We start from the raw sequence: 19798 nt of genomic DNA on the forward strand, positions 1-19798 counted from the left end.
TAATTATCGGATGTTATAAAGTCTGAACAACTCAAAAAGGAGTTTGCATAGGCATCAGAATTATCTGAACCACTTTTAACCAGGCCCTAAGTCTATATCTATCCTGATTAGTATCAGACATGCGGGCTCAGGGCCGGCGTGTCAAATAAAGCCCACTTATGGTTTTGGTTTGTGCTTGGAGGGCACATAACAATTGACTACTTCATAGGATTTTTTTATCTGAAATCCACTATACACTGTAAAGTACTCCATGTCTTCTCTAACGTGCTCATCTCTTTGGGGCTTTCTGGAGCCTTAATTCCTCCCATGAACGTACACATATCTATATAGTATGTACATATTTACTATAGGTATATCTGCATGCATCAGGCACCCTCAAAACTGTGTACCGTGGAGGTAAATCACAAAGAGCTTAAAATACTTATGGAATTTCAAGCTCTAAAATGGCAGGTTTGGATTTAGGATTTTATTTCTTGGACCAAACAGGCCGTATGTGATGCTATGGCGACCGTCATGGCGGTGACAACATTTATGGAGGTGACAGAAATGATCACATGATTTTAAGGGTTTTGGTACCAGCTTTGGATCTTCATCTAGGGGTTCTCAGAGTGTACTTCGAGGCAGCTATTTTGGTGGCCTGAGTAGGACTCACTTCTTGACATATAACTTTGCCTAAAATGTCTTCCCAGGCTTAGACTGTATTTGCGCTGCGTTATCTGTCATCATCTAGATCATGGGTACTCACAAACTTTCTCTCGGGGGCCAAATTTACAGTGTGGTTTGTGGCAGAGGGCCGCACCGGTGGGGCCCGGGTCAGTGGGCGGGGCTAGAGCAAAAAAAACTGACCATGAGGTTGAAAACAGGCCCCTGCAGCGGACGCCTTCGTCCACAGAGCCACCAGACCTGGCATACACACATCACATCTTTCTCTCTCTCTCTGTCTCCCTCCCTCTCTCTGTCTCCCTCCCTCTCTCTATCTCTCCCTCCCTCTCTCTGTCTCCCTCTCTCTCTCTCTCTCTCTCTCTCTCTGTCTCCCTCCCTCTCTCTATCTCCCTCCCTCTCTCCCTCTCTCTCTCCCTCCCTCTCTCCTTCTCTCTCTCTCTCTCTGTCTCCCTCTGTCTCACTCCCTCTGTCTCCCTCTCTCTCTCTCTGTCTCCCTCTATCTGTCTCTCTCCCTCCCTCCTCTCTTTGTCTGTCTCTTTCTATCTCCCTCTGTCTGTCTCCCTCCCTCTGTCTCCCTTCGTCTGTCACCCTCTGTCTCCCTCTCTGTCTCCTTCTGTCTCCATCCCTCTGTCTCCCTCCCTCTGTCTCCCTCCCTCTGTCTCCTTCCCTCTGTCTCCCTCTGACTGTCTCCCTCTCTCTGTCTCCGTCTGTCTACCTCCCTCTGTCTCCCTCTATCTGTCTCCCTCCCTCTGTCGTCCTCCTCCCTCTGTCTGTCTCCCTCTATCTCCATCTGTCTGACTCCCTCCCTCCCTCTGTCAGTCTCCCTCTGTCTCCCTCTCTCTGTCTCCCTCTGTCTCCTTCCCTCTGTCTCCCTCCCTCTGTCTCCCTGTCTCTCTCTCTCCCTCTGTCTGTCTCCCTCTGTCTCCCTCCGTCTCCCTCTGTCTTCCTTCCTTTGTCTCCCTCCCTCTGTCTCCCTCTCTCTCTGTCTCCCTCTCTCTCTGTCTATCTCCCTCTGTCTCCCTCTGTTTGTCTCCCTCTGTCTCTCTCCCTCTGTCTCCCTCCCTCTGTCTCCCTCTCTCTCTGTCTCCCTCTCTCTGTCTCCCTCTCTCTCTGTCTCTCTCTGTCTCCCTCCCTCTGTCTCCCTCCCTCTGTCGGCCTCCCTCTGTCGCCCTCCTCCTTCTGTCTGTCTCCCTCTGTCTGTCTCCCTCCCTCTGTCTCCCTCCGTCTACCTCTGTTGGTCTCCCTCTCCCTCCCTCTGTCTCCTCTGACCCCCGCCCCTCGGCCTTTCTCTGTCTCCCTCCCTCTATCACCCTCCTCCCTCTGTCTGTCTCCCTCTGCCTGTCTCCCTCCCTCAGTCTGTCCCCCTCTGTCTACCTCTGTCTGTCTCCCTCTCCCTCCCTCTGTCTCCCTCTGCCTCCATCTGTCTCCCTCCCCCTCTCTCTCTCTCTCTCTCTCTCTCTCTCTCTCTCTCTCTCTCTCTGTCTCCCTCCCTCTATCTCTCTCTCTCTCTCCCTCCCTCTCTGTGTCTCCATGTCTCCCTCTGCCTCACTCACTCTGTCTCCCTCTCTCTCTCTCTCTCTCTCTCTCCCTCTCTCTGTCTCCCTCCCTCCCTCTCTCTCCCTCTGTCTCCCTCCTACTCTCTCCCTCTGTCTAACTCTGTCTGTCTCCCTCTGTCTGTCTACCTCCCTCTGTCTCCCTCTATCTGTCTCCCTCCCTCTGTCACCCTCCTCCCTCTGTCTGTCTACCTTTGTCTCCATCTGTCTGTCTCCCTCTGTCTGTCACCCTCTGTCTCCCTCTCTCTGCCTCCCTCGGTCTCCCTCCCTCTGTCTGTCTCCCTCCGTCTGTCTCCCTCTGTCTGTCACCCTCTGTCTCCCTCTCTCTGCCTCCCTCCCTCTGTCTGTCTCCCTCTGTCTCCCTCCGTCTCCCTCCCTCTGTCTCCCTCTCAGTCTCTCTGTCTCTGCCTCTATCTGTCTGCCCCTGTCCCTGCCTCTATCTGTCTCTGTCTGTCCCTGTCTGTCTCTGTCTTTATCTCTGTCTGTCTCTGTCTCTCTCCATCTCTCTGTCTCCCTCCCTCTATCTCTCTCCATCTCTCTCTGTCTCCCTCCCTCTATCTCTCTCTCTCTCTCTCCCTTGCTCTCTCTCTGTCTCCCTCTTTGTCTCCCTCCCTCATTTTCCCTCTGTCTCTCTCTCCCTCTCTCTCCCTCTGTCTGTCTCCCTCTGTCTGTCTCCCTCCCTCTGTCTCCATCTGTCTCCCTCCCTCTGTCTCCCTCTCTCTCTGTCTCCCTCCCTCTGTCGCCCTCCTCCCTCCCTCTGTCGGTCTCCCTCTGTCTGTCTCCCTCCCTCTGTCTGTCTCCCTCTGCCTCCCTCCCTCTGTCTCCCTCTCTCTCGGTCTCCCTCTGTCTCCCTCTCTGTCTCCCTCTCTGTCTCCCTCTCTCTCTCTCTCTCCCTCTGACTCCCTCCGTCTCCCTCTCTGTCTCCCTCTCGGTTTCTCTGCCTCTGTCTGTCCCTGTCTCTGCCTCTATCTGTCTGTCTGCCTCTGTCTCTGTCTGTCCCTGTCTGTGTCTGTCCCTGTCTCCCTCCCCCTGTCTCCCTTTCTGACTCTCTGTCTCTGTCTGTCTCTGCATCTATCTGTCTGCCCCTGTCTCTGCCTCTATCTCTCCCTCTCTCTCTCTCTGTCTCCCTCTGTCCCCCTCTGTCTCACTCACTCTTTCTGTCCCCCCTCTCTCTCTCTGTCTCCCTCTCTCTTTGTCTCCCTCTCTCTGTCTCCCTCCCTCCCTCTCCCTCTGTCTCCCTCTATCTGTCTCCCTCCCTCTGTCGCCCTCCTCCCTCTGTCTGTCTCTTTCTGTCTCCCTCTGTCTGTCTGTCTCCCTCTGTCGCCCTCTGTCTGTCGCCCTCTGTCGCCCTCTGTTTCCCTCTCTGTCTCGCTCTGTCTCCATCCCTCTGTCTGTCTCCCTCTCTCTCTGTCTCCCTCCCTCTATCTCCCTCTGTCTGTCTCCCTCTGTCTGTTACCCCACCCCGCGTGTGTGGCAGCCCGGGCTGAGACAGCTTCCCGGGCACACACATAGCCGCACCCGAGTACTTCACAGGTCTTTAAAAGACCATTTACAGCTAATGAGGCTTTGTTGTATTTCACCTCTTCTTAGCGCCCCTGCATCTCCACTCTAACTATCGCTGGAATTGCCCGGCCCCCATAGAGCAGAAAGTCTCGGAGTCCGCGCTACTGCGGTGGTGTTTGCTGACACTCTTTATAAAAAAAAAATTAAAAACACAGGTACAATGTCTGCAAGGTCCGCGGGCCACCAAGGAAGGCTTGCCGGGCCGCTGGTGGCCCGTGGGCCGTACTATGAGTACCCGTGATCTAGTTGAACGCTCTTGGAACCCTCATTTAGAGCTACTTGTGATTACACTCTCTGTAAAGAATTATGCTGAGAAACATAATGATCCCTTTCAGTTACTTTGTATCCTTTCCTTGTATCTCTACAATGGCGAAAAGGTTAACTAGAGGTGGTTTTTCCTTGGCCATGTGATCAGGAGCACAGATCAATTCCTGCTCCGTTGCAAAGTTGGTCAACACTTCTTTTTTAAAATAGTTTACTTTCACTATGTCTGCTTTTCACTTACTGAACATAGATTTAGCAGTGGGGAGAAAACTGAAATGGAGTTTTAAACAGTTAAGTGGACTATCTGGAGGAAGGTCCTTTACCCTATGATGTCTGTGCGCGTTTGAAACAATTGGCCTACAACTAAGTGCTGTTCGCCTGTTCTCATTATATACTAACGCCTTGGAACAGGAGCTGGTGTCACACACTAGGGATCCCTCGATAGTAAATGCGCGCCCGATAGCCTCTCTCCTCTATGCTGATGACGCAGTGCTCATGGCACGCACACAGGTTGGCCTACAGAGGGCGCTCTCCTTTTATACCTGTTTTATGGATAGGCTTGGTTTAAAATTGAACGCAAAGAAAAGCTTTGTTATGGCTTGTGGGGGGAAGAAAAATAACCTCAGAAGTTACCAGGCGGGGGGAGCAGGGTGGGAACCACCAACTTGTTCAGCTACCTGGGCGTCCTCTTCAACAGAACCGGCTCATGGACTGCAGCTGTTAAGGCAAGGAGTTTACTCTTTATGAAGTCTATTGCGGCCCTAATACATTTTTCAAAAAAACTGGGGAAAAGGCCACCCGAAATTTTATTAAAAATCTACCAAGCAAAATGCGTGAGTACAGCAGTTTATGGGGCAGGCATTTGGGGCTCCCAAGAGTGTATATCGATTCAACGCATTGAAAATGGTTTTTTAAGGTTCATCCTGGGAGTTCCAGCTAGTGCCCCAGTTTTTAATTGCCACAGCGAATTAGGAGTTGCATACATTTCTGATTTAATTAAAGCCCAACCGATTCTGCTGTGGCACAGAATCTGGACCTCGCCCAGTACTGGCCTTAACAGGGACGTAATAATGGATCCCATGAGATTGGATAATGCCGGCAAAATAGTTTGGCTTAGATATGTAAAAAACTTCTTGCAGGATATTGGACACCCAGAGTTTTTTACCTCACCCGAAAACATGAACCTTATTAACCGAAAGGATTTAAAAAAAGTTTGTATGACCCATCTAGAAAAAAATAGGTTAACTCTTGAGTTGACCAAAATTATGGTGGTCCATCATCAAATAATCACCATAACATGTGATATTCAACCATACCTATTATGTGTCGCAGGAGGATATGATAGATATTTGCTAACAAGATTCAGATTCGAGACTTTCCATCGCCTGATCACCCATCCAGATACTAATGATTGGTCAAGGGAACTTTGCCAATGCCCCTGCGACAATATCTCACCACAATCCACATTACACGCAATCTTATTCTGTAAATTTAATATTATTGAAAGGCGCAGATGGTTAATTCCCTTATTAAAACAAGGAGGATGGAGGCAATGCCGTCCCGCGCTTGTGTACCTCCAGATGTTGGGAAACTCTTATTGCATTGGTTCTGTGGTAGGTGGTTAGGAAATGCCTAAATTATTAAATCACAAGACATGTTTCAGGCTGGAATCATCTAGGGCGATATGGCTTGTCCTATACATTTTAGATTGTTATAAGCATTTTATGATTTTTTTCTCGCTTCCAGAAATATATCCCTATATGATGTGCAACGAGGAACTACATATGTAACCTATGCTGACATTTTTAATACTTTTTAATATGTCTACTTTTATGATTTTTAACTTCTAAAATCGAATAAAGCTTGTTTTGATTTGATTTGATTTGATTTGAAGTGCTGCAGTGTGAAGTCTGCCATTGACAGCAATAGATGTTGGACATTCTCAAGATTCTGAGAGAGCATCTTGAAACCCAGGGTGATCAATCCTAGAGTGGTCGCAAAGCAAACTGAGGAACTAAAGGTAGATCAGATAAGTAACACTGACCCACTCTGTGCCACTGCACACCCTTAAGAGTGTTTTGTGAGTGCAGACTGCGACAGTGCGCCCCTTAGTCACTGCAAATGTGCTGTTTATCTTGCATGCATGATTGGCTGTTTGAAATTGACGATCCACATGTCAGTGTGCAGGTGGCGACCTAGCCTCACTTTGAAAGGGTAAGCTGTGCTACCTGTATGTGGCATAAGTCAGTTTGCTTGCTGACGGCCTCTTTGCCTCTGCACATGGGACTGTCATATAGCACGAAGGCAAATGATCACTAAATATACATGGCGGCTACACCTATGCAAATGAGGGAACGGCCTCTTGAAATTGTGCTGGAGCATATTTAGCACCCAAAGTGTCTGCAGCCCTTTCTGTAACTCCAAAATGTCCTGTTCTTATCAAAAGCAGGTGCTCAACTACATGCGTCCCCAGGGCACTTTGTATAATACAGCCCCAGATGTATTTACTAGGATTTAAGGCAGATGTGGTGCAGTGGCGTAGCTAGGCCATATACCGCCCATGGCGGCCCCTGCGCTTGCCGCCTGCGGCGGGTGAATGAGAGAACGGGGGGTGCTGGAGATTCCTGCGGCCACTGCCCTGCGACGGCTGCAGGTAAGAGCGGGGGGTGAAACCGCCACCCCAAAACTTGTGCAGCTCGGGCGGACTGCCTCCCCCTCTCCTGTTGCTATGCCACTGATGTGGTGAGTACTTGAAATTGGTCTTAAGTGACAGAAGGAGAAAGGGCATTATTTAGCATATTGTCTAAGATACATGCTAATAGCACCTAAAGTGGTTTTTACTATTACTTTGGAATATAATGAACAATTTATATGTTTTCAGTTGAACAAGGATAAAGATTTCTATAGCAAGATAATAGAACAATGGATTATATTTAGAAACAATTACCAATTTAGTTCATGCAAGACTTATTTTTGCCTCTTACCCACACAGTCATTCACTCACCTGCTGGGGACCTTAGCGCTGGAGCCATTGCCCTTGAGATAACGTCAAACTTCTGCTCAATGTGGGATTGTAGGATGTCCAGAATATCTTGGGGTAGTTCACTGAGTTGCTGCATATCTTTTAGCTGGAAGGTAAGTGGCGGGGTAGCTATGCTTGCCAGTTGTTCCAGATCAGACTCCTTGACACCAACAGATACAACCGTTACTCCCGAAGATCTCAATTCTTTGGCGGAGTTTAGAACATCATCCTTCGATTTCCCGGCAGTGAGGAGCACAGCGTACTGAGGAACACCTTGGTTAATTCGACTTCCCCCTTCTTCAGTAAAAAAGGTGGAACGTGTATAACGCAGTGCACTACCAGTCTGTAGGGGACCTCCTTTGAAGGACAATCTCCTCTGAATATGGTCCAGCACCTCTTCCCTGGATGGGTAGGTATTCAGAAGAAACTCGGTTTGGGCTTCCCCGCTGTACTGAGCCAGGCCAATCTGATATTTCTTGATCCCTACATCTAATTTTTCGACAATGCTGGAGAGTAACTCCTTCATCTGCTGAAAAGTTATTGCACCCATGTTCACAGAAGAATCAATGAGGAAAACCACATCGGCAAAGTGTTTGGAAAACGCTAGAAGAAACAAAAACAAAACCAACAACAATAAATCAAATAACAAAACTTTTATACAACAATTATTAATTAAAAAACAGTTATAAGTACTCTTGGTCATTTTCAGGCACAATGTGGTTGTCAGTTTGCCAATTGGGAGGGTTTGTCACCATTTATTTTGCTTACTGCCCCCATCAATATTGTTCTTGCAGCCCATTCTACCTCCTACCTCAGTTGGCTTCCATGACTGTCTCTGACCTAGCAATGAGGCACTAGGTGTGCAATTCTGGGCCACATCAGGGGGAGATTGAGCATTTCATCCTCTGCTTGGCTTTCGTATGATCTGAAAGGACAAAGTCCTGGATTGTTCTCATTGCCCCCAATCTTCCTCCTTTCTATTCATATAGAAACATAAACAGACTCTAGCACAAACTCAATAAAACTGGCTCCTGCCAAAACAACTAATTCACACCATTCCTTGCATTCCTCCACTTTTCAAAATCTCACACCGGCATTATATCCTACATGTTGAAAGAAATCCCCCTCTACTTGCAGATTGTATCGCATATTGCAGACCTCAAACCTAACAACACCTTTGCCTTACTTTTGATCGCAGAAAGTTATCCCACGCCCATCTCTTCTCTCATCTTGGATGAGCTTGTCCCGATTGGCACTTTAGTTGCTTGCAGTAAGAAAATCCACAAATCAGGTTACTTCCTTACAATCATTCATTAAACCTTACAACCACTCACAGCTATAGTTTTCCATCCACCTTCTACTTCTGATCCCTCTCAGCTTGTCACGCAATCCATCTTTTTCTATCATGTATAAAGACCATTTGGGGGGCGTGGAATGTAGTCGACCAAGTTGGCTGCCTGAAATGGGAGCTCCCCTCCCAGTCCCCGGTCTACATCATCTGCACAAATACATCCTCTTATTGGCCTGATCACCGGATTGCTCTATGTATGGCCACTGGGAGGACAGGTGATGGCCTCTCGCTGCCCAAATTGTGTATGGTTGACCGCTGCTGCCGCTGAGGCAGATGCGGCGGGGCCTAGAGGTGGTCCCTAGTGGACTGCGGCCTACATGCCTGCCACCTATCCTCTGCCCTTGAAGGTACCTCATTGGGGGGGCCTGCATCCTTTATGTAACCTTGTCGTACCCACCGAGGACAACGCTCCTATGGTAACTGCTGGTGTCAGTAGCCACGGAACGGAGCCGATGGGAGCGGTGAGGCCGCTCGACAGGACCAACCTCAGTGAGGGATACGCAAGAGAGGAGGCCATCCATGGGCGGACCCGGTGGTTCTTTACCTTCACTGTCCTGGGTGGACCTGACAGTAACACTCGCCTACTGGCCCGCCACCTACTGCACCCTGCCAGGGTCCTGCTGCTGTGGTCCTCGGTGCCCTCCTTCTTGTCGGTGCATCTACATATCCCAGCGGTGGTATGCCTTTATAGGCTTTTAAATAGTTGAAGGCTAAGAGGACTAAGGCTGAGGGCGGTCCATGGCTGGCACCACTTTTTGTCCCTCTTCCCTGTGATGGGAACATCTTTACTGCCTTTTGTGACTCTTGGCTCCTAACCAGTCAGGTTCTGTCTTGCTTCAGTGAAGGGGGAGCTTTGCATCTCCCACAGCTCCCCTAACCACATGTAAAACTGATCCTAAGCACCCCAAGCTAGCGTTTGGACCTTGCAAAGATGCAGCCCGCAAAAATGAAGAGACTGGCACTGTAACAGTGCAGGGAAATCTCTCTACTAACTCAGACACTCACGCCTTATTGCTCCAGGTGAGCGCTGACCTCCAATGCATAGATTCTAAAATTGATAATCTGACCAGTATTGTCAAGAGGCTGGAGGCTTGCCCTACGGGGCTGGAGACGTGAACAACTGATACAGAGCAGCGCCTTTCCTCATTGGAGGCAGATCACGCAACTTTAACATCGGGCTATCAAAACCTTTGTGCTGAGTTACTAAGTGGAGCCGCAAAGAATGAGGACTTGTAAGCCCACTCTAGAAGAAACAACTTGCGCCTGTTAGGTACCCTGAATCCATCAATCCTGGGAAGATGGAACTGTTCATTGAAAATTTGCTGCGCGAACTGTTTGGTGTTGACTCCTTCTCCAAATGCTTCATTGTTGAGCAAGCTCACTGCTCTCTGGGCCCACATCCTATACGTGGTGTGCCTCCATGCCATATCATTGCTAGGCTATTAAACTACCATGACTGGGTCACTGTACTTCAGCTGGCTCGGGGGATGGTTCCACTCTCATACCAGGGATCCAAGCTCTCTATCTTCCTGAACTTTACCCTCAGGGTGCAGGAGGCTCAGCGTGCCTTCTGGGACGTGAAGGCTCCACAATTAACCTTATGCCACATTATAACCAGCTCGCTCTGATGTCAACTGAATGGTAAAAGAACTGTGTTCACGTAGCAAGCTGAGGCTCTGCGAAGCATTGAGAGAGCTTCGGGGTGCTTACCCGATATAATCGCAACACCCAGTCCTCCATGCCTGGCAGTGACACTGGACTTTCAGACACCATGAGTACCGATACTTGATCTAGTGGGGCCTTCCTCATCTTTTTCTGCCTTTGGCTGAGCAACTGGTACCCAATGGACTTTCTATGGTGATATCTTTGGCTCCAACTTGCAATCATACTTCATGTAATGGTGCTTAGTATTGAAACATTTGTTGCTTCTGAAACTGTTGCACAAACAGATGCCTACCACCTCCACGTGTATGGTGGCAGGTGGCTTTCCCTTTTGCCCCTAGGGACCACTGCTACAAATATATTTCTTTATGGTCATCAGACCTTCATTGTTGTTGTGTGGGCGGGGTGGTTGACTGTATTGAGGTTTCTCCCCGTGCATTGCACGTTCAATCTTTTAATATTGGAAAAAGATTTTGGTTTATTTCTGTTCCTTTACTAATGGCTTTGTTTCTATTCATAGGGTTTGCACTGATGAAGGGGTGATCAGTGTGGGTGGGAGGAGGATGGGGGGGTTATGTTTGATGTTATGTCTCCTTTATGGTTCACTGAACTGGCGGCGGACCTCCTACTGGTTGTTGGATCTTTGAATACTTGCTAACATGTGACTGCTGAGCACTTCTCTCATGTCATTTTCACATCTGTACATGGCACCACATACCAGTAAGATGACTGATATTAACTACTCATGTCATTCTCACACCTGTACATGGCAGTACATACCAGTAAGACAACTGATATTAACTTTGTATCTTGGAATGTGCTAGGCCTGGGTGACCCGCAGAAAAAGTAGAAGATGCTAGCCTATTTAACAAGTCATAATATTCATAGTGCACTATTACAAGAGACGCAGCTCAACTCAAGTGGCGTATTCTTTTGCTAGTAACTGGGCCTTCCATGGGGTTTTGCCAATTATTTGGCCTACACAAGGGGGGTGGCTCTTCTGGTTGGGAAGGGACTTGCTGTCCGCCTGCTGGTGAAGATATCTGCCCTCCAGGGCAGGTATATTATCTTGACTTTGTCTGGGCAATTTTAGAAGTTCTGTTTAACCCTATTCCCGGGTAGCCTTCTATGGGGTAGGAATTGTAATCTTCTGCTGGATCGGAACGCAGGCTGCTGTAATCCAGCTTCCCGTGCCCATCATGCTGCGGCCAATGTATTGCGTGTCCTCATGAATATTAATGATCTACTTGAGGAGCTCATTAATGTCTTGCCTGAAGTTTTTCTTTGCCCGTTGCTTCAGGGGACATTGCTGCTGGAGTCACCCGAGCGGAGCGGGGATAACGGACTCCATTTCCCGGCACCTCCCGCGGCGCGCATGCCACCGACGAAATCGCCCAGTGCCAGGAGGCGCACAAAAGGATTCCGGGGCACCCGCAGCACAGGACGCGTGTGGGCGTGCCTGGGCGAAACCTGGGCCAAGGGCGGGCCCACCTGAGCCCGCCCGTGACCGGACGAGGCCGGGCTGGGCCACACCGCCTGGCTAAGCGACTCCAAAGGAGATCTCGAAGTAAAGATACCGGTAAGGGGTCAGAGAACCATCTAATTCCACACGCTGAAACCTGCTAGTTGGGAGCAATAAACATAAGCATGGGGAAAAGAAAACTAGCCTCAAACAAGGCGAAGGTAGCTGGAAAAGTTGTCCCTATCACAAATTATTTGAAGAGTGCTATGGGCATCTTAAATGACGAAATAGTCCAAGTTGAAGAACAACTGGTAGCCGCTAAAACAGCCCTGAACATTGTACATAGGGAGGAAAGACTACAGTAGAGGTCTACGACCCTACTTGTGAAAATAGCTTGGCCCCAGTCATTTTAGGGGATGTGGTGCAAGATTGTGCACCGAGGGACAACAGCAACAGGAGTAATAGTCCTGATATTTCCAAGCTATACTCCCCAACTATATCAGGTCTATGTGTATTAAATACCCCATTAGAAATGTCAGCGTCACCGGAAGCTTACGATCTAGCCTCACCGCCAGCCAAAAGAAGTAAACAGCACACTGCCCCGGTAAAGCCCAATCACCAGAGAAAAAAGCAGAAAAATCAATCAATCAATCAATCAAACACATTTATAGAGCGCGCTACTCACCCGCAAGGGTCTCAAGGCGCTGGGAGGGGGAGGCGCTGCTATTGCTCGAAGAGCCAGGTCTTGAGTTGCTTCCTGAAGGAGAGATGGTCCTGGGTCAGTCGGAGGTGGGTGGGGAGGGAGTTCCATGTCTTGGCAGCCAGGTAGGAGAAGGATCTTCCTCCGGTGGTGGTTCTGCGAATCCATGGGACGGTGGCGAGGGCGAGGCTGGTGGATCGGAGCTGTCGGGTGGGTGTGTAGAACGTGAGGCGGCTGTTGAGGTATATGGGACCCATGTTGTGGAGAGCCTTGTGAGCGTGGGTGAGGAGCCTGAACGTGATCCTTTTGCTGACGGGGAGCCAGTGCAGGTCTCTCAGGTGGGCAGAGATGTGGCTGTGTCGGGGGATGTCCAGGATGAGTCGTGCAGAAGCGTTCTGTGTGCGCTGGAGTCTTTTCTGTAGTTTGGCTGTGGTTCCAGCGAAGAGGGCGTTCCCGTAGTCCAGTCGGCTGGTGACGAGGGCCTGGGTGACCGTCTTTCTGGTTTTGGTGGAGATCCACCGGAAGATCTTTCAACATGCGCAGGGTGTTGAAACATGATGACGAGACGGCGTTGACTTGCTTGGTCATCGTGATGGAGGAGTCCAGGATGAAACCCAGGTTGCGTGCATGGTCCGTGGGCTTGGGGGTGGTGCCCAGAGCAGGGGTCCACCAGGAGTCGTCCCAGGCAGAGGGGGATGGTCCGAGGATAAGGACTTCCGTCTTGTCTGAATTCAGTTTCAGACGGCTGAGCTTCATCCATTCCGCGACGTCTTTCATTCCGTCCTGGAGGCTGGCTCTGGTGGTGGTGGGGTCGTTGGTGAGGGAGAGGATCAGCTGAGTGTCGTCAGCGTAGGAAATGATGTTTAGGTTGTGTTGGCGTGCGATGGCTGCGAGGGGGCTCATATAGACATTGAGAGGGTGGGGCTGAGCGAGGAGCCTTGAGGTACGCCGCAGATGATCTTGGTGGCCGCTGAGCGGAAGGGAGGTAGGCGGACTCTCTGAGTTCTGTCGGAGAGGAAGGAGGTGATCCATTCCAGGGCCATTCCTTGGATCCCGGCATGGTGGAGGCGGTTTGTTAGGGTGAGGTGGCAGACTGTGTCGAATGTGGCCGATAGGTCGAGGAGGATGAGGGCAGCAGTTTCCCCGTTGTCGAGCAGGGACCTGATGTCGTCGGTGGCTGCGATGAGGGCGCTCTCGCTGCTGTGGTTTGCTCGGAATCCGGACTGTGATGGGTCGAGGGAGCCGTTTGTCTCGAGGAAGGCGGTTAGCTGCTTGTTGACGGTCTTCTCGATGACTTTAGCGGGGAAAGGGAGGAGCGAGATGGGGCGGAAGTTCTTGAGGTCCGTGGGGTCCGCGGTGGGTTTCTTTAGGAGGGCGATGATCTCCGCATGCTTCCAGCTCTCCGGAAAGGTGGCAGATGCGAAGGAGTTGTTAATGATGTTCCGGAGTTGGGGTGCGATGATGGAGTCGGCTTTGTTAAAGATGTGGTGTGGACAGGGGTCGGCTGGGGAGCCGGAGTGGATGGTGTTCATCACGTCGGTGGTGTCTTCAGTGCTGACGGGGGTCCAGGCACAGAGGGTGGTGGTGGGGGGCGTTGGTTCGGTGGTTGGGTGCGTGGTCTGGGCGCTGAAGCTGTTGTGTATGTCGGTGATCTTGCGGTGGAAGAACGAGGCGAGTGCGTCGCAGAGGTCTTGCGAGGGCGTGATGTCGTTGTTGCTGGTGCTGGGGTTGGAGAGCTCTTTAATGATGCTGAAGAGTTCCTTGCTGTTGTGGGTGTTGTTGTCTAGTCGTTCTCTGAATGCTGTCCTTTTGGTGGTGCGGATCAGCTGGTGGTGTTTGCGGATGGCGTTCTTGAGGGCTGTCATGTTTTCTGTTGACTGGTCGTGGCGCCAGGCTTTCTCTAGGGTACAGCAGGATTTCTTGGAGTCTTTGAGGTCGTTGGTGAACCACGAGGTTTTCTTGCTGCCGGGTCCGCTGGGAGGATTCTTCAGTGGTGCAAGGGCATCGGCGCAGTTGGTGAGCCACTGTGTGAGGTTACGGGCTGCTTCGTAGGAGTCCGTAGTGTTGGCGGGAGGATTTTGGCTCAGGGAAGTGGTGAGCTGGTCAGTGGTGATCTTGCTCCAGCATCTTCGGGGAGCCTGTTGCGGGTGGTGGTGGGTCGTGGTTTTCCTGAAGTTGAAGTGGACGCAGCTGTGATCTGTCCAGTGTGGTCTGGTGGAGTGGCTGAAGGAGATGTGGTTGCTGGAGGAGAAGACGGGGTCAAGCGTGTGGCCGGCGTAGTGGGTGGGGGTGTTCACTAGTTGCTTGAGTCCGAGGTTGGCGAGGTTGTCTAGCAGGGTGGTGGTGTTGTTGTCATTGTTGTTTTCCAGGTGGAAGTTGAGGTCCCCTAGGAGGATGTAGTCTGAGGAGGTGAGGGCAAGCGGGCTGATGAAGTCTGCGATGGCTTCGCTGAATTGTGTGCGTGATCCCGGGGGTCTGTCGATGAGAGTACCTCTGAGGGTGGTTTTGGGGTCGGTGTGTATCTGGAAGTGAAGGTGCTCGGCGGCGGTGAGGGTGTCGTCGGCGTTGGTCGTGATGCGGATGGTGTTTCTGTAGACAATGGCGATGCCTCCTCCGGTTTGGTTGACGCGGTCCCTCTGGGTGATCTTGTAGCCATCCGGGATGACTATGGCGATGTCGGGGGCTGAGGAGGCGTTCATCCAGGTTTCTGTGAGGAAGGCGACATCCGGCGCTGTTGTGTCGAGGAGGTTCCAGAGTTCGACGGCGTGCTTGTGGACGGAGCGGGTGTTGAGCAGGATACACTTGAGGTGGTTGTTGCTGGTGCCTGGTCTGGCGGGTGTGGTGCAGGTCCGGAGGTAGGTGAATTTGCAGGCTTGGCAGGTGAAGGGTCCGTGGGTGCGTTTCGGGGTGGCTCGGTGGCAGGCGGGGGTCCGGCCGGTGTGGAGTGCGTGGAGGGTGGCGGCGGCGTAACTCAGTCGGGTGGGCTGGCATCGTCGAGGGCCAGGGGTCCTGGCGCTGGGCGCGGTCCAGGCGCAGACGGGTGCAGACGAGCTTGCCTTTGATACAGTAGTCACAGCAGAAGACTGGTTATTACATTTTGAGGATATTTTTAACCCCACTAAATGCTGTAATGAAACAAACCAGGTCAGCAATATTGATTTTAATTAAAACTAATAAAATTGAAATTATAACTGTTGATGAGGTTGAAACTGCTCTGCAAAATAGTGCAAGTGGGAAGGCTGCTGGCCCTGATGGGGTTCGGATTGTAATATTCAAATACAATAGTGACTTTTGGTCCCCCATTTTAGTCAACCTTTTTAATGCTATTACTGATGGGGTGCTACCCGCAACTTGGGCCGAAAGTGTGATCGTTCTGATTTTTTTTAAAAGCAACAAAGCTAGCGCTAAGTGCTACTGCCCCATTTCTCTCCTTGATTCTACTTTTAAACTTATTTTATTAGGAAGACTTGAATGTTGGGTCAAGGATTGTAATATTTTAACTGAAGCCCAATATGGCTTTAGAAAAGGAATTGGCACGGTCGAGCAGTGTGTAAATTTAGAGCTACTCATAGGGAAATATACTATGGCTAAAATTGGCTCACTCCACCTATGCTTTGTTGACCTTTCCAGCGCGTTTGACTTAGTAAATCACAGTATGTTATGGCAAACGCTGGAAGGGATGGGTGCTCCACACAATATCATTAGCCTCCTGTCACAAATATATGCCCATTTAATTTCAAAGATTCGATATGGACAGAACGGGGAATGCACATCGCACTTTAGAGTAACCCGAGGTATCAGACAAGGTTGTGTCCTTGCCCCACTCTTATTTTCATTATATATAAATGTAGTGGATTCTTTATTACAGAGTTATAAAACAGATGCCCCTGTCGTTGGTAAACGTGTAACACCGGTTTTATTATATTCCGACGACGCTGTCCTGAATTCCAGGACTACAAATGGCCTACAACTTCTGATCGATGAATTTACTAATTTTATGACTAACAAAAACGTATCGATTAATTTGTCCAAGACTCTAGTAATGACGTGTGGAAAAAGTAAAGCTAAAATTAGAACCCATTACGTCAATGGTGCACCGATTGAAAGGACTACAACTTTCTCTTACCTGGGGCTACTTTTTAATTGTAAAGGTTCATGGAATGCACACGTCAATTTATGTAAACTAAAATTCCTAAGAACAACTGAGGCCATTTTTAGATTCTCACAAAAAATAGGACATAAGCCAGTGCGAGAGATTTTAAAATTGTATAGGAGCAAATGTATAACTGGGGTCTGCTATGGCGGATCGCTTTGGGGCATGGCGGATACTTCCCCATTACAAATATTGGAAAACAAATTTCTACGAAGAGTACTATCAGTTCCCAACTCTACAGCTACATATATCATACATAGGGAAATGGATGTACCATTTTTAAGCAACTTGATTAATGTGTCTGCCCTAATTCTATGGTATCGAATATGGACGAAGGAAGAAACTCATTTTACCAAGGACATTATATGTGATTGTTTAACCTTTGATCATTGGAAGAACATACCTTGGCTGAAATACATTCACAGCCTCCTTATGGAGTGTGATATGAGTGCTAACATTGGAGATACAATGAGCTTCGAGAAATTTAGTATGGGGGAACTAAAAAGGAGATTCCTTAAATCAAGAGAAGCTGCCATGGAAACGGAAGTATGTGTTAAACCAAATGTTAATTTGTACCGAGACGGACCCCTGTCTCCAGGCACTCAGCCATATCTTATTTTTATAAGAAATACCCAACATAGATTTTATTTAACTAGATTAAGGCTGAGTACTTTGCACTTCCAAATTGCTTTCCCTAAGATGGGTAAATGGAGTGCAAATCTTCCGAAATGTCCGTGTGACGGAAAGTCCATCCAAAGCACTGTGCACTTTGTACTTTTTTGCAACTTTTATAGGGACCTAAGGAAATTAATTTTACGCCAACTTTTTATCTCGAATAGACTGTACTCATACAAAACCGCCTTTTATTTTATTTGTGGCTTAGAACATGTTTATATATGTAATGCAGTAATCGCTTATATCCAACTAGCCATTAAGCGAAGAAAGGAGTTATCCTATTTGGAATCTCTTGTTCATGAATAAGCTGTACAGTCTTATTCTAGTCTTTTTTACGCACGTTTTAAATGTATTTTATGTCTTGAAATTCCCATGCACTGATAAGAAGTATTAATTGATTGTTATGATATATTTACTGTAATATGTAAAAGGTGACATTATACCCGAAAATGTATAAATTACTGTCTAATTTATGATGAACTGGCTTTTGTAACGTAGAATGCTTTTATGGATATTTTTTAATATACCAAATAAAGCTTGTTTTGACTTTGACTTTGATATTTGGAGGGTTCATCACCTCGGGATTCGAGAGGGCACGCATATTTCAATGGTCCATGAGTCTTGGGCTGGATTGAACCATTGGTGTGCCACTCTTGACGTCTGCAGTTGGTTTATGAGCATTGAACGTTTGCCTAATGCCCTCTCCGATCACTCTCCAGTTGCACTCCCCCTTTCCCTCCCAGCCACTCAACATGCTGCATTCATATGGAAACTCTCTCCCCAGGCACTATTTGATCCGGCCTTTCGCTCAGCTCTTCAACATGACATAACTGAGTTATTTACGACCATTCGGGGTTCAGTGGAATCAGTGGGTACGGTATGGGGAACTTTTGAGGTGTACATTAGGGGATGTGTATGTCTAAACAATTCTTGATCTGAAAACACATACAGCGTCATTTAGAATTACTGTAACAACGACTCCATCAACTGGAGCGTGACATAGAGATGGTTTACCATTCATGTTTGGTTGCAGAGCTCCACACTGCCTTAAATGAATATTATTCCTTGGCCGACAGCGATAGCAAACACTTGCACCAATGTGCTACAACACATCCGTAAGGTGAAAGTGATAGGCCTGGCCGGACGTTGGCTCATTTGTTGCGAGGGTGGCATGGACCCAAGATCATCACTGTTAGGAATGTGGTCTCTAGTTGGCAGAGTTTTGTACCCTTTCCAAGTAGGGACTACAACTCTAGTCAGGGTAAGTCAGATACACACCCTAAATTAGCCTGTGCTCACCTTTTGGTAGCTTGGCACAGAGCAGTCAGGCTTAACTTAGGAGGCAATGTGTAAAGTATTTATGTAACACTTAAATTACAGTAAGTTCATGAAAACACCACAGAAAGACTGAACACAGGTTTAGAAAAACAAGAACATTTATCTGAGTAAAACAAGGCCGAAACGACAAAAATCCAATCAGAAGTCAGGATTTGATTTTTTATATATTAAATGTCAAAATAATGCTTAGAAGTCACTAGCGGTCAAAACGTTACTTGAGGTCATGAGGGACGGGCTTCAAGTCAAAGTTCAGGCCCACCGCAATTGATGACAGACTGGCTACAGGACCCAGACAGGTCTCACTAAAGAAATACCTTCAATGGAGCAAAGTGTCGACGTTGAGGACTCCAAGCGAGGAGTCAAGGAGCCACTGCGTCGATCAATGGACGGAGGTGAGCGTCAGTGCTGACCCACACCATCAACGAAAGCTTTGTTGATGAACACCTTTGCGATGAAGGCGCTGCATTGATGTAGAGCCGTGCTGGCTGTGGAATCATTGTCATCGTGCGGCTCCTACATCGGCATCAAAGGTCAATGCGTCAGTTCCGAATGGCGCAAAGTCGCTGTTGCATCAATGTCGAAGGTTAAAACACCTGCAAAATTCACTTCTGAGGCCCAGGACTGGAGAAGGCCATCAGAAAAGGGTAGAGCTCACAGATGGCAGAGTCCAGCAACACCAGGAGAGTTGAAAGAAGTCTTTTGTGTCCCTGAGACTTCAGAAGTGAACAGGAAACAAGCCAGCAAGGCCTTGGAGTCACTCTGGGTTCAAGTAATATGGTCCCAGTCCTCGTCCTCAGCAGGGCAGAGATCAGCAGCCAGCAGGGCGGCTCAGCAAAGCAGAGAAGCAGTTCCTCAGAACAATCAATCATAGCAAGTTGGCAATCCTTTCAGCACGGCAGTCTATTCTCCAGCAGAGTTCTTTCCAGGTCCAGAAGCGATTTGGCAGGGTCAGAGCCCTTGTACTTATCCCCAAAAATGCCTGTGATGTAGGGGGACACTTCAAAGGATTTCTCTGTAATGCACAAGGATCTCTTTCAGCCCAGCCCGCACTCCAGACAGACTATCAGTAAGGGGTAAATCAGCCCTTTGTGTGAGGGCATGTCCAATGTTCCCTCTAATTGTTTTCCTCTGTGTGCGGTAGTGTAAGGTCTTTGTGCGCTGCAACCAAGGCTATGTGCGCCAGTAACCAGACCGCGCGAGAGGGTGCAGCGCCAAATATCACTCCAAACTTTTAATAAAAAAGTGAAAAGACGGTGCATTTCCTCACATACAGATCCACGTGAACGGTGTTAAGGCCTGTTTGAAACCGTCCCACATAGCAATTTGAAACCTTGGCAGCTATGTTGCTGTATTTCTTTTCTTGATAGAGCTGGGCTGCGGGGTTATTGTGTG

General features: G+C 48.8%; 1 protein-coding gene and 1 long non-coding RNA gene across 2 annotated transcripts in view; one reads left to right on the top strand and one right to left on the bottom strand.

The window, feature by feature from the left end:
- LOC146789037 (collagen alpha-4(VI) chain-like) overlaps positions 1 to 19798 on the bottom strand; it is a 428058-nt gene that overhangs the window by 180580 nt on the left and 227680 nt on the right. Inside the window, exon 6 of the mRNA XM_085630646.1 lies at positions 7048 to 7668. Within this exon, the coding sequence (XP_085486772.1) occupies positions 7048 to 7668 (621 nt within the window). The remainder of the gene's footprint in view (positions 1 to 7047; positions 7669 to 19798) is intronic.
- The window catches only part of LOC146789038 (uncharacterized), a 224821-nt gene continuing 216497 nt past the window's right edge, over positions 11475 to 19798 (top strand). Inside the window, exon 1 of the long non-coding RNA XR_014970017.1 lies at positions 11475 to 11657. This is a non-coding gene — a long non-coding RNA (uncharacterized LOC146789038). The remainder of the gene's footprint in view (positions 11658 to 19798) is intronic.

This window comes from Triturus cristatus, chromosome 10, assembly GCF_964204655.1.
Source record: "Triturus cristatus chromosome 10, aTriCri1.1, whole genome shotgun sequence".
Taxonomy (NCBI): Eukaryota; Metazoa; Chordata; class Amphibia; order Caudata; family Salamandridae; genus Triturus; species Triturus cristatus.